The sequence below is a fragment of the Microtus oregoni genome, unplaced genomic scaffold (genome assembly GCF_018167655.1).
Source record: "Microtus oregoni isolate MIOR12 unplaced genomic scaffold, Mior012 000044F_ref0000062, whole genome shotgun sequence".
NCBI lineage: Eukaryota > Metazoa > Chordata > Mammalia > Rodentia > Cricetidae > Microtus > Microtus oregoni.
In genome coordinates this window covers 18,441,574-18,454,634 of record NW_024543218.1, presented here as the reverse complement: position 1 = coordinate 18,454,634, position 13,061 = coordinate 18,441,574, and the positions used below count along the sequence as shown (strand labels likewise).

General features: G+C 41.6%; 1 protein-coding gene across 3 annotated transcripts in view; it reads left to right on the top strand.

Annotated features, from left to right (window-relative positions):
• LOC121434772 (protein PHTF2) overlaps window positions 1-13,061 on the top strand; it is a 91,493-nt gene that overhangs the window by 20,976 nt on the left and 57,456 nt on the right. For all 3 annotated transcript variants that reach the window (XM_041633736.1, XM_041633733.1, XM_041633734.1), the window contains exon 2: window positions 9,198-9,277. In XM_041633736.1, coding sequence (XP_041489670.1) covers window positions 9,233-9,277 — 45 coding nt within the window. In that variant the 5' untranslated portion in view covers window positions 9,198-9,232. The remainder of the gene's footprint in view (window positions 1-9,197; window positions 9,278-13,061) is intronic.

Below are 13,061 nucleotides of genomic sequence, written 5' to 3'. Positions count from 1 at the left end.
TACTCTGTGGCTGGCTGGCTGCTGACACCCTCCTCTCCCTGTTCTCTTGCTCCTCCCTCCTACATTCTCCTCCTACTACCCCCTGCCTGCCGGCTCCGCCTGTCCTTCCTCCTGCCTTGCTGTTGGTGGTTCAGCTCTTTATTAGACCAGCAAAGCCATACTTACTTCATAATAGCGCCACTTCCTGTGAGGTTATGGGGCCAGTTACATTCAGACCACCACAGAGCACGTGCACACAGAATACTCCTGTACACTGAATGAATCAATAAAGGTGCTTTAGACAGGCAGAGTAACACAGCTTTACAGAGTTAAACAGATGCCACCTTTACATCATTAAACAAGTGCTCCACAGCATAAACAAAAGTAACGCACCTTAGACTAATTTTTCATGCCCAGAAGCCCAGGAACAGTGAGGCTGTGAGGTTGGTGGCCCTCACGAGCCCCCCTCCCCACAGTGCCACCTAGAACTGGCTAGAGCCACAGGGTCTGAGGACGCCACCTTTCAGTTCACCACAGCTGTGCGGGAACGCGCCCCACTGGTATTTTCCTTTCTGTCTGTTCATTTCCGTCCTTGCATGGATTCATCGTGGTGGGTTTGGCTTTTGTCTGTACCCTCAGGTTTTTAGGACCGTGGTTTACATTTTTAAAGCACCTTCAGCTGCTTCTCATTCACTTCCCTTCTTATTCCCACTTCTTTCTCACAGTCTTTTTTCGCTTCTTGATTATAACCGTCCTTAGTCCTTAGCTTTAGCAGTCTCTAAAACCTGGGCACCCCAACAGTATCCCTTCTTTCCCTTCTAGCACTTTATTTACCTAGAAATGTTCTTTTCAAAATTATTGAATACTTGCTCCTTATCTTCACCCACCTTACATCCCTCCCACTTTTAATCTAATCCTATTATTTAATATCTGAGGATGCTATGTTCTACTCTAGATTGTTTATCCAGACATTTTGATGACGATGCATAGTTAGTAATTTTTAATGTTTAGATAAAATCAAGTAAAAGAAGTTTGGTTGATTGGATAAATTACATGGAATGCTTCTCTCTCTCTCTCTCTCTCTCTCTTTCTTTCTCTCTTTCTCATTTTGAGACAGGGTTTCTTTGTATCCCTGACTCTCCTGGAACTCACTCTGTAGACCAGGCTGGCTTCGAACACACAGAGATCCACCTGCCTCTCCCTTTGGAGTGCTTGGATTAAAGGTGTGCGCCACTACTACCCAGCCTAGTTATGTTTCTGTTGGTGACAATAAGATCATATGTATATTTGGGTCAAGCTTGGCTGATGCTTTCTTGTGGGTGAATCGGTAGTAAAACCACTTGAGTGGATCATACTCCATAGTTGAGTTTTCCAAGTATCACATCCACCAAAACACAAAGACTTAGTCGCACATATTGTGATTGGGTATTTGGAGGACTTTCCAGGCCTTGGAAATAAAATACAGCAAAGAATTCTAAGACTAGTCGGGGTTTTTTGAGAACAGGCTGAAATTTAGAAAGCCTAAAATAGAAAAAGTTAACTCTCAAGGACCTGTAAACTCTTTTCCTGGCCCATCTGGAAGCCCAACGGAGTAATAATAGAACCGCAGCTGTCGGGATGGCAAGATGGCTCGGCCGTTCAGAGCTTTTTCGGGGAACCTGAATGCAGTTCCCAGCACTACCTGGCAGCTCACAGCTGTCTGTAACTCTGGTTCCAGGGTTCCAAAGTTCTCTCCTGGACCACATGCATGTAGTGTGATGTTCTGCTCTTTGGAGTTTTTGAGGGATCCGCTACCCAGCTCCCACACAAATCACACAAGGAATCTTATTCTTTGTTATAATTGCCTGGCCTTAGCTTGGCTTGTTTCTTGCCAGCTTTTCTGTTTACCTTTTGCCTCTGGGCTTTTTCCTTCCACGTGTCTTACTTTCACCCTTACTCCACGGGTGGCCCCTTGCTCCTCCTCCTCCTTGTTTCTCCCTCTGTTTACACTCTGTCTGCCAGCCCTGCCTATCCTTGCTCCTGCCTTGCCCTTGGCCATTCAGCTCTTTATTAAGTGTTTTAGACAGGCAAAGAATCACAGCTTCACAGAGTTAAACAAAGGCAGCATACACAAAAGCACCACACCTTAAACTAATATCCCCAACACACATGGCGCACGTCTTAGCGGGTTTCTGTGCTGCGAAGACATCATGACTATGGCCACTCTCACAAGGAAAACATTTAACTGAGGGCTCCCTTACCGTTTGAGAGGTTCGGTCCATTACCATTGCAGGAAGCGTGGAGACAGGCAAACTGATGTGGTCCTAGAGAAATAGCTGAGAATCCTACATCTTGTAGGCAACAGGAAGTCAGCTGAGACACTGCTTGGTATCCCGGGCATAGGAAACCTCAAAGCCCGGTCCCACAGTGGCGTGCGTCCTCCAACAAGGTCACACCTACTCCAGGACAGCCATACTTCATAATAGTGCTACTCCCTGTGAGGTTATGGGGCCAGTTACATTCAGACCACCACAGAGCACGTGCACACAGAATACTCCTGTACACTGAATGAATCAATAATAAAGAAAAATTTGAAAAGGTCTGAGTATTTTGTTAGTCCCCACCCCCAAACCCAGATAGGGTTTCGACTGTCTGGTAGACCAGGATGGCCTCAGCTCACAGAGATCCACCTGTGTGCGGGGTGTTGGAATTAAAGGTGTGCCACAGTGCTGTCTCTAGCACAGGTGTTTTTGTTACTCTGAGTTCACGCTTGCCCGTGATTCCCCTTAGAATGGGTGTTATCCTCTACTTTGCATTGCTTCCATTCCGGAAATTAAAAATTAAACATTTCTTTTTTTGAACTGTCAAAATAGAGAATGGAATGGATAGCTGTTTCTCAGATCACTTTTTAATTTCATTTTCTATTCCAAAATTGGAGCAGTTTTTAGCATACAGTGTATTTTCTACAACCTTTCTATGTGATCTCTTCATTCTAGGTGAAAACATACAAACATTGAAGCTGAACCTGTGGGGGGGAACGCGAGTCAAATAATCCAAGCTGACTCCGGAAAGAGTGTTCTAAGGTGTTCCTTTATTAAAGGAACGGGGTCCAGCCTCAAGGTGTGGAGTGTGGGAAGAAGAGAGTCAGCTGGCTTTCTCTGGGCCCCCAAAAGTCACGCCCCAACCTGGTCCAGCCGACCAAAGGCCGTTGGCTGATGGAGGTTCCCATGGAAATGTTAATGAAATTGTAACAACTTCTAGACCACACCAGTGAATTCCATAGTGCTCACACCTTATTCCTTCTGTCAACGTGTGTTTTATTTCTTTCCCCAGCCTCAGAACCAAGGTGAAGAAAAGTGTTTGAGCCTTAGTATTTACTAGTCTTTTCAGAGGTAACTGTTAGGTGTAGCATGCAGGGGAGGAGTTAGACTAGGCTTGGGAGGTTTTAGTTTACTAGTCTTTTCAGAGGTAACTGTTTAGGTGTAGCATGCAGGGGAGGAGTTAGACTAGGCTTGGGAGGTTTTAGTTTTACTAGTCTTTTCAGAGGTAACTGTTAGGTGTAGCATGCAGGGGAGGAGTTAGACTAGGCTTGGGAGGTTCTAGTTCAAGTCATTTTATTGCACCTTTTAGGTCTGCAGATTATCCTGTTTTGGTGGGTTAAGTTATATGTCAGTAAATCAGGCATAGTTGTTATATTTTATATCTTTTAATGTTAAAAGGTGTGTGCTTGTGTCCACCTTGGGGGGTCTATGAGTCAGTTTCGAGTCTCGTCCACATTCATTTGTGATGGTGCTTCGGTTGGTAACTTCTAAATTTCTTTATAAACCCTTGTGTTTAATATAGTCAAAGAGCTGGTATGGTAGTGGCCTAAACCTTGATTCCACTGGGGTCAAACCACCCTTTCACAAGGGTCACATATCAGACATTACACTACGATTCATAACAGAACAAGATTAGAGTTATGAAGTAGCAAGAAAACAGTTTTATGGTTGGAGGTCACCACATGAGGAACTGTTGCCGGTGGCAGCAGAAGAGGAGTTAAGAACCATTGTGCCCTAGGTTCCTTAAAGGCACTGGACTTTTCTCAACATATTTAAGCCTGGGGTTGGGGTCATAGGTAGATAAGTACGTGCAGAAAAAGTGAACATGTAATAGAAGCACAGACAAAGATCATTTGAAAGTCTTGAGTGGAGGGATGAGGGGGGAAATTTGTGGGTAAAGTAGAATTAGGAGACGGCTTACGAGGTTCTGTTTTGGGAAGAGGAAATACTAATTTTGGTGTTGAGGCAAAAAAGCTTAGAAACATGACATTGTGGAGAGGGGAGGGGAGGGGAAAGGAGAGGAGGGGAGAGGATTGTGTGGCACTGTTGACTGATAGGTTAGAGTCAGGCAGTGCACTCAACACAGACGGGAGCGATAAAGGTTACAGAAAAGGTAGGATGGTGAGATCACAGGACCCGAGCAGATTTACAGGACATTGTCTTCAGAACACATTCCATCTTGTGCCACACTGAGTCTCACGTAGTTAAAGGAGATTGGTCTAGTAGTTTTAGTGTGTTAGTAAAGTCATACACGGTTGGAGCTGTTGGTTTAGTCTGTTATTTTGTGGGCTGCAGGGTTAGCGCTGGTGACAAGCTCAGGTGCAGAGAGCTTGGTAACTGAAGAGGAGACAGGGCTCAGTGCCATCTGATGTAGAACCCTCCCGGTGCGCACTTGGTCATTGGCATTTCTCCAGCCCTCCTCTGCAGCCATGGCAGTGATAGGTGCCCAGGGAGATGCCAGGAAGAGCATGGCCCCCTTTTCCCAAGGGTTTACCTTAAGTCAGGTGACCTGTACGGCTATGTTGTTTGTATGTTAGTTGCCACACTTCCTCCTCGGTGTGAACAGAGAGACAAACTCCCCCGCTTTATTTATTTCTAATGGGTGAACACTCAGTAGAAAGACTTTATTTTGGAGGAAGATGATGAATGGAGAAAAGCCCAGAATGGGAATAAAAGGCACAGAGTGTCAGGTGGGAATAATTATTCTCTGAGCCCAGTGAGGCATGCTAGAACATGACTTGGTTCAGGAATAATGAGGAAAATACATTGTGTTTATTAATAGTTCATGGAGATTTGAAGCACAGAGAGTAGTTAAAAATCCGGCTTTTTAAAAACATAGACCTGTGCAAAGAATATTCCTCCTGGTCATTATTAGGTTGATAGTAAAAGCACCCTTCACCCACTTTCCCTTCTATAGTCGTCTTCTCTCGCTGCGAGCTAACCTTTGGCCCCATAAATGTGAAGGTTTACTCATTAAAGAACAGTTTCAGATATTTTGATAGATGTGGTGATTAAGCTCATATCACCGAGAATTAGCACAGACTGTCCATAGCAAAGCTGAAATGTCTACCTACGGTTAACCCTGTAGCTTTTATTCTTACTGTAACACCCATCCTTGTAGTTGATTGGAGAACATCTGGCAGACAGAGAAACGGCACTTGCCACACGAGCGTGAGGAGCTGAGAGTAAACCCAGCACCCATGTTACTGCTGCGCGTGGAGGAGCATTTCTGTAACTCCAGTGCTTGGGGCTGGCCGGCCAGTGGGCGCATTTCAGGCTCACTGAGAGACAGTCTCAAAAACAAAGTGGAGAGGTGGCTCGGTGATTAGGAGCACCGTCCCAGGTGCTCTCAGTGCGCACGTGGTGGCTTACAGCTGTGGCTAATTCCCAGTTCCACAGGAATCGCGGTAACATCTTTAGTTCCAGCACTCGGGAGGCAGAGGGGTGGAGCTCTGTGAGTTCAACATCTGCTCTACCTATTGAGTTCCAGGACACCCAGGGCAAGAGAGCTGCTGTCTCTGAAAACAGAACGAACAAAAGCAAAAAAAAAAAAAAACCTGAAAAATAAAAGCAAGTGCCATTTTCTAGGCTATGGCCCCCTCTTCTGGCTCAGTGGCCGTTAGGCACTCACACAGTGCACATACGTACAAGCCAGCAAAACACTCATACACATAACATGAAGATAAATCAGTATTTAAAGAAATAAGTAGAGAAAAGATCAAGGAAGATACGTGATGTTGACCTCTAGTATGCGTGTGAACACACATGTAGCCCGTCCACACAGGCTTCAGAGTCTCTATTCAGGGTGTCCAGTAAGTCTTTTACTACTCCCCGTCCATCAGTCTGTCTCTCTTTAGCCCCATGTATATTCATTTGAATATAGTTTATCATTAGCAAAACTTTATTTAACGCGAACAGTTACAATAGAGATGATAAGCTATAAGCTTGGACTGTTATAGAATCAACACTGGAAATGCTTTAATTGCCCAGAAAATCATTTGTTATGTATTAATTACTTTTGTTTACTAATTTGACATCTGTTGTCTTTTTGCTTTTGCTAAGTTTCACTTGTCTGAAATTCATTTGTCGTTGAGGGTGCTTTGTCAGAAGTCTGATTCAGAAGTCTGTCTCAGTGTGTGGCAGACCTGTGTGAAGAATTGGCCTGAGCCCCTCAATGTCATGGGAAGGTTATTGCTGAAGTGCTGGAGCCGGGCTAGCCGCTGGCACACAAGCCTGGCATCCTGAGTTCTAGTTCACACCCATGAGAAGGTAGGCTCCCGCCCACGAACAGTGCCGTGCGTGGACACACTCAGCGCCAGTGAATAAAACGTGAGGTCCATTTGTATGCAAAATTCAAGAAGTCCTTGTTTTTTACTGCTGAGTAATACTCTAATATGTATATATTCCATACTTTCTTCATCCATTCTTCCGTTGAAGGGCATCTAGGTTGTTTCCAGGTTCTGGCTATTACAAACAATGCTGCTATGAACATAGTAGAGCATATACTTTTGTTGTATGGTAGGGCCTCTCTTGGGTATATTCCCAAGAGTGGTATTGCTGGATCCAGGGGTAGATTGATCCCGAATTTCCTGAGAAACTGCCACACTGCTTTCCAGAGTGGTTGCACAAGTTTGCATTCCCACCAGCAATGGGTGAATGTACCCCTTTCTCCACAATGAAAAATACTGAGAACTCAAGAACAACCGCAGTGGGTTTTTGATCCTACTGCACATATTGGCTTTGGGGGAGCCTAGGCAGTTTGGATGCTCACCTTACTAGACCTGAATAGAGGTGGGCGGTACTTGGGCTTCCCACAGGTCAGGGAACCCTGATTGCTCTTTGAGCAGATGAGGGAGGGGGACTTGATCAGGGGAGGGGGAGGGAAATGGGAGGCAGTGGCGGGGAGGAGGCAGAAATCCTTAATAAATAAATAAATTTAAAAAAAAATAAAAATAAAACGTGAGGTCCTTGCTTCAGGAAGCGAGATTGACTCTGTAAATCTTATTCAAGGCAGACGTTGTCCTCATTTATACTAAGGATTTTCCCTTGGTTTTGTTTAAATACTGTCTTTATTATTTCTGTTTGTTTATTTATTTATTGCTTGTGGTCATGTTGTGTGGCATGGCGCACATGTTGACATCAGAATCCATCCTCTCCTTCCATCGTGTGGACCCTGGGGCTCCGGTTATTATTTATGTTTATTTATTTATTGCGTGTGGGCATGTGTGTAGCATGGCGCACATGTTGACATCAGAATCCATCCTCTCCTTCCATTGTGTGGACCCTGGGGCTCAGGTTGATGTCCCTGGCAGCCGAGCCTCCTGCTGGCCCTCAGTGTTGTTACTTATGTGTGAGAAGTTTGTGTGGTGAGAGAAATGAACGTAACTTCAGAGGGAACTTGTGCATCTCTGAATCTCATGTATGCAGTTGAGACGTTGTGATCTTACGATAATCAGGCAGCTATTGTTATTCTTTTACTCAATTGTTTTCCACACAAAAGGAAGCGTTAAGTATTTTCTTCTTAATAGATTTAAGAATTTTTAAGTAGAAAAGTTCATAAAATTGGCATGTACTGTCTGTTGAGTTCTGTGATAGGTATCTTATGTGTATCATTTGTAATGGCTAATTCCTCCTTTATACATGAAGGGAAACATGGTTTAAAGAACTTAATCAACTTTTCCAGTATTAAATAGTGGATGTTGGAGCCAGTATTTGAATCAGATCCCTTGGTTTTGTGAGCCCTCTTTCCATATGTTTGGTGATTTGACAATAATTTCAAAATAGACTTTGCCTGGATTTGCCCAGTGTAAATGTAATCATTGATTCATTAGGAAAGGAAATGAATAATTTTGTGTGCAGCTGTCAAGAATACAAGCATTAAGTAAATTGTGCTTTAAACATTAGAGGTTATTACCTCACATTTGAACTAATAGTTTTGTTATATTTGAATCCTGACATCTTCAAGAAGCCTGCGTGCTCCCAAGAGTGGCATGTGACATTTGTGATGTTGTGATTACCCTGACAGGCTAGCTAGCATTTCTCCAGCTGTGGGTCTGCTGCACGTGGTAGGATGGGCTAGGTAGGGCACTTTCTCACTGATTTCCCAGAAGTGCTGGGGTGGTGGTGGTTGTCTTTGAGGATGCTGGGTTGTAGTGAGTGCTCTGCCCAGAATCTGTTGTCTTACCACATAGTCAGAGGTGGTATCTTTAGCATTGCTCTCTTATGACCAGGAAAGTATCTTGGTGTTAACCGCTGTCGGTCTGAAAATCGTTGTAGGGCTGTGAAACTGCTGTCTGAGGTGACGGTAAGGTAGATGGTAAACTGTCTGAGGTGACGGTAAGGTAGATGGTAAACTGTCTGAGGTGACTGTAAGGTAGATGGTAAACTGTCTGTCTGAGGTGACTGTAAGGTAGATGGTAAATTTCTCATTATCCTCAAACTGTGATATCTGACATGTTCTTACTATTTCTGTTCCTAAAACTGACTTAACATTTAATCTGCTTGTCTTGTTGATGTGAGTTTGATTTTGTTTATTATAAAAATACACGATTCCAAATTCTGTCATTTCTCTCAAGCCATGTGTTAGCAACAGTAATTGACACCAGCTTCTTGACAGGAACCAGAGAAAAACTGACCTGTTAGTTTCTATTATATATTAGTTTATAAGGATAAAATTTCCAGCATAGCCAGAAATATTCTGAAATTTATTTAAAAGATTTATTTTTCTAAGAATAGTTAATTACTATATCCATCCGAAAGCAACTTCTTTATCATGACATGTGGTTTTTGTTTACTCGAGAGGATGTGTTGCTGAAACAGGCGTGGGGAGGGTGTTTTACAAATAGCCAGAGTGCTCTGTGTGCTGTTAACTCCTGGAGAGTGGGAATAAAGTCATTTCCATGTTTTCTCTCTGTACAGCTTAAAATGACGACTGTGTAATCTCAGTGGAATAAATGGCGTCCAAAGTCACAGATGCTATAGTCTGGTATCAAAAGAAGGTGAGTTGATGGTCAGAGCTTTTCATTTTTTTAAGCGTTTGAATTCCACAAATTGGTATGTATTTTATGCTATCGATTTAAGCCAGCTACTGCCTAAAGTAAAGACTAAATAGGTTTTGGGGATTTTAACTGAAAGAGGAGGATTATGTTACTGTGAATTTCGTTTTCTTTATATTTTCCTTAAGTAAATTAGAAAAATGGTGCTTATACTAATTGGCCTCTAATTTTTGCCCTAAGAGAGCAAAGTAGCTAGATTAATCACTGCCAGTTATGAACTATGTCAACTCTCCAGGGTTATATGTATAAGTAGAATTATATAACAATATTCCAAATTTATTGCTTTTTTTAAAACTAAAAGCTTGTTTGTTAGAACTTACTTTTTTGGGGCTAGAGAGATGGCTCAGAGGTTAAGGGCATTGCCTGCTCTTCCAAAGGTTCTGAGTTCAATTCCCAGCAACCACGTGGTGGCTCATAACCATTTGTAATGGGGTCTGGTGCTGTCATCTGGCCTGCGGGCATACACACAAACAGAATATTGTACACATAATATATATATATATATATATATGAACTTACTTTTTTGTAAGCCCTAGTTTTTTATTTTTTTAGTTTTTTTGGTGAATTATATTTGTTATTACACATTAAAACATTTCTTTTGATTCTTGGGAATACCCATTATTGAACCCATTATTGCTTTGTACTTATAAGGCAAATATTCAACCATTTAGCCACATTTACACTCCTTAAAAACGATGATGCATTAGTCTTCAATTTTTTTTGTTAAACATATAATTATATATTTAAGCCTTTTGTGTGTGAAGAAAACCAGTCACATTTTAAATTTTTTGAATTGGTGATGTGATAATTAAAACATCTTAAAGATGAGACAAATCTGAGAGTGCAGTCTGTTTTGGGGATATGTTGGTTGATTCATGGTGACGTATTGCACAGATAGACGCGTGTATAGTAGTATCACATTTCCATACAGAGGTCTTCATGGGAAGCACTGACGCTGACATGTAAATTCAGTGCACTCTCTGGTTCTGGGTTAGCTTCTCCTTTGCTTTTAAAGCTCTCATCAGTTTAAACATAAAATTCTCACAGAAACCAGAAGTAGGAAATTAAGCAAATCCACATTTACATATTTTCAGTGACTTGATGCGGGTACTAGGAACCCAGCTTTGGTTCTGCAAACTCAGCATACACTTTTAACTACTAAGCCATCCCAAGTCCAGCAGATGAATGCTCTGTGGCTTTTAATGTTAGTCAAGAGGAGGATTCATCTATTAACTTAAACTACTCTAAGTAACATGAACTTGACTGACATCTGGTGTTAATTATAAGTAGTTGGGAACTTTAAATCTTCTCCTTTCTTAGTTAAGTCAGGATGTGTAAATGTGCCTTGTGTGTGTACAAGGCACTGTTTCCTGTGTGTATGTAAGTGTGATTATAGGGAGATTCAGAGTGGTCCCTTGTAGAGCACCATACAGATGGTTAAGAACGTTAAGTCTCAACTGGGCGGTGGTGGCGCACACCTTTAATCCCAGCACTTGGGAGGCAGAGGCAGGCAGATCTCTGTGAGTTTGAGGCCAGCCTGGTCTACAAGAGCGAGTTCCATGACAAGCACCAAAGCTACAGAGAAACCCTGTCTTGAAAAACAAAATCAAAAAACCCAAACAAACAAACAAATTAGTCTCCGTTGTCAAGTCCCCAAATGATTGCTGTTTATCTTTTACATGATCTTTCTTGTGTCAGTTTAAGCTTTTTTGGTAAAACTAATGCAACGCAAATTATTTTGAGAGGGGGACATTGTATTGGCTTAAAGGTAAAACATGCAGAAGGGTTAGACTTACCCCAGTGTTGACTGAATCCCAGATCCAGAGAACCACCAGATGTGTGTGTCTGCTGCTTTTTTCTTCTGAGCGTCTCTAGAGTTGGCGTTCCTCTACCACACAGAACATATGTGCGTTATGGAGGCCAACCTGGACACTTCTTTTTCTCTAGAGAACTGGGATAAGTTGGGTTTTCAACTCAAGACTTTTCTCACTGTTGGAAGAGTTTTAACTTGACTAGAAAATTTCATTGTCCATAGTCCCTAGGTGTTGGTGTACAAAAGAGATCTAGAATAGCCCAGAATGGAGTATAGAAAGGTTTGTTTATTTATTTAGGGATAAACTCATAGAAAGGGTAGCAATCTGCAGGCCTCTGCATGTGCTGGGAACTGGAACTGAATCCAGCAGCCAAGAGACCCCACACTCGTTTTGTCTGCATTTATGGTACATAAGACCACTCCCAAAGTGGGCCGGTATTGTAAAGGCCATTGGCTGAAGGAGTTCCCACAGTACCTCCCCCTTTTGTCTAAATAAGAGAGCTCTAAGCCTAATAAAAAAACTATATACAGTAAGAACAAATATCAAGTATTGTACAGGGAAAAAGATGAGACAAAAACATACATAAAAATTAGATTTACAACCCGCTTGATCAACATCAAACAAAAAACATATACGCAATGTTTCAATAATCATCCTATCATAAGGAGTCTAAGTCTTATAGTAAAAATGTCTTGGCAAAGTCATGAGAAAAATAATTCTGCATATCTAGGCTTCAACCCCATCCAAGACCTAAGAAGGGCAGTATTACTTGAGTAAATAGGAAGTACAATCAAGCAACTACCAAAAGGAACAAGAAATGACCTGGGCAATCACCCAACGTCTCATGTGCAGCATTGGGGCAACCAACTTTGGCTAAGGCCTAGAATATCTGAAAGACCATTTTCAGAGGCAGGAAAATTTGAAAAACTATCTTACCCTGTCTTGGCAAGATCTGGCAGTCTTTTTGCTTGAATCCTACTTGTCCAGTCTGGACACCATGCATTTTGTCAGTGGTCGAGGCAGGGGCAGTTCCTTGCCCAAAGGCCAGTTTTGCCAAGAGGAAAACAAGCTCCAAATGGAGTGTCTTTGGTGTCCAACATTCTCTTGGGAATAGACACTCCACTTGGAGCAGTAGTGTCTAATGTCAACAAACTCTTAAGTTATTTAAATGCCATATTCTACAGTTCTTTGAAGTGTATAAAGATTACCTGTCTATGTGGAATACAGTCTCTATGCATCTAAAGAACCTGATTTAGTCTAACTATAAGTGTGACAAACATGGATGACTGTAGTTCTTAGTATCTATATACTTAAAGACTAAGTCTTTATATTAAAAAATTAAATAATCTTTAAACAAATGTACAGCAAATTAGGAAAATGACCTCAAAATGTAAAGAATGTATAAGTATTTTGATCAGAGGTAGATATGTATAATGCAATATGATAAATATATCTTAAAATTGTATCAGTATACAAAATGTCTTAAGCAGAGGTAGAAACATGCATGCATACAATTTGAGAAAATTATTTTGCATAGGTGTACAAATAATATAAACAGAAATAGGAGTATATTCAATATAACAAATATAATTTTAATTTGTTTCAATACAGAAGAATCTATGTCAATGTAAATTGCCTATAAATAATATCTCATGAATAATTTCACTATTACTATTATTATTAGTATGAGTAAGCTCACACTAATCTACCTATTATACCATCCCATCAATTCCCCCCCTTTTTTTTTCAAGAGAGATTTCTGAGCCTACTTCATTTCCACCCCAACCCTCTACCACTTCTAACCAATCCCTGATAATGTCCCTAGTCCTGAGGACAAACTTTGTTGGGAGAAGGGACATTGTTTTTTTAAAATTAACTTCCAGCTGGCATGAGGACAATGTTATTTCTATAGG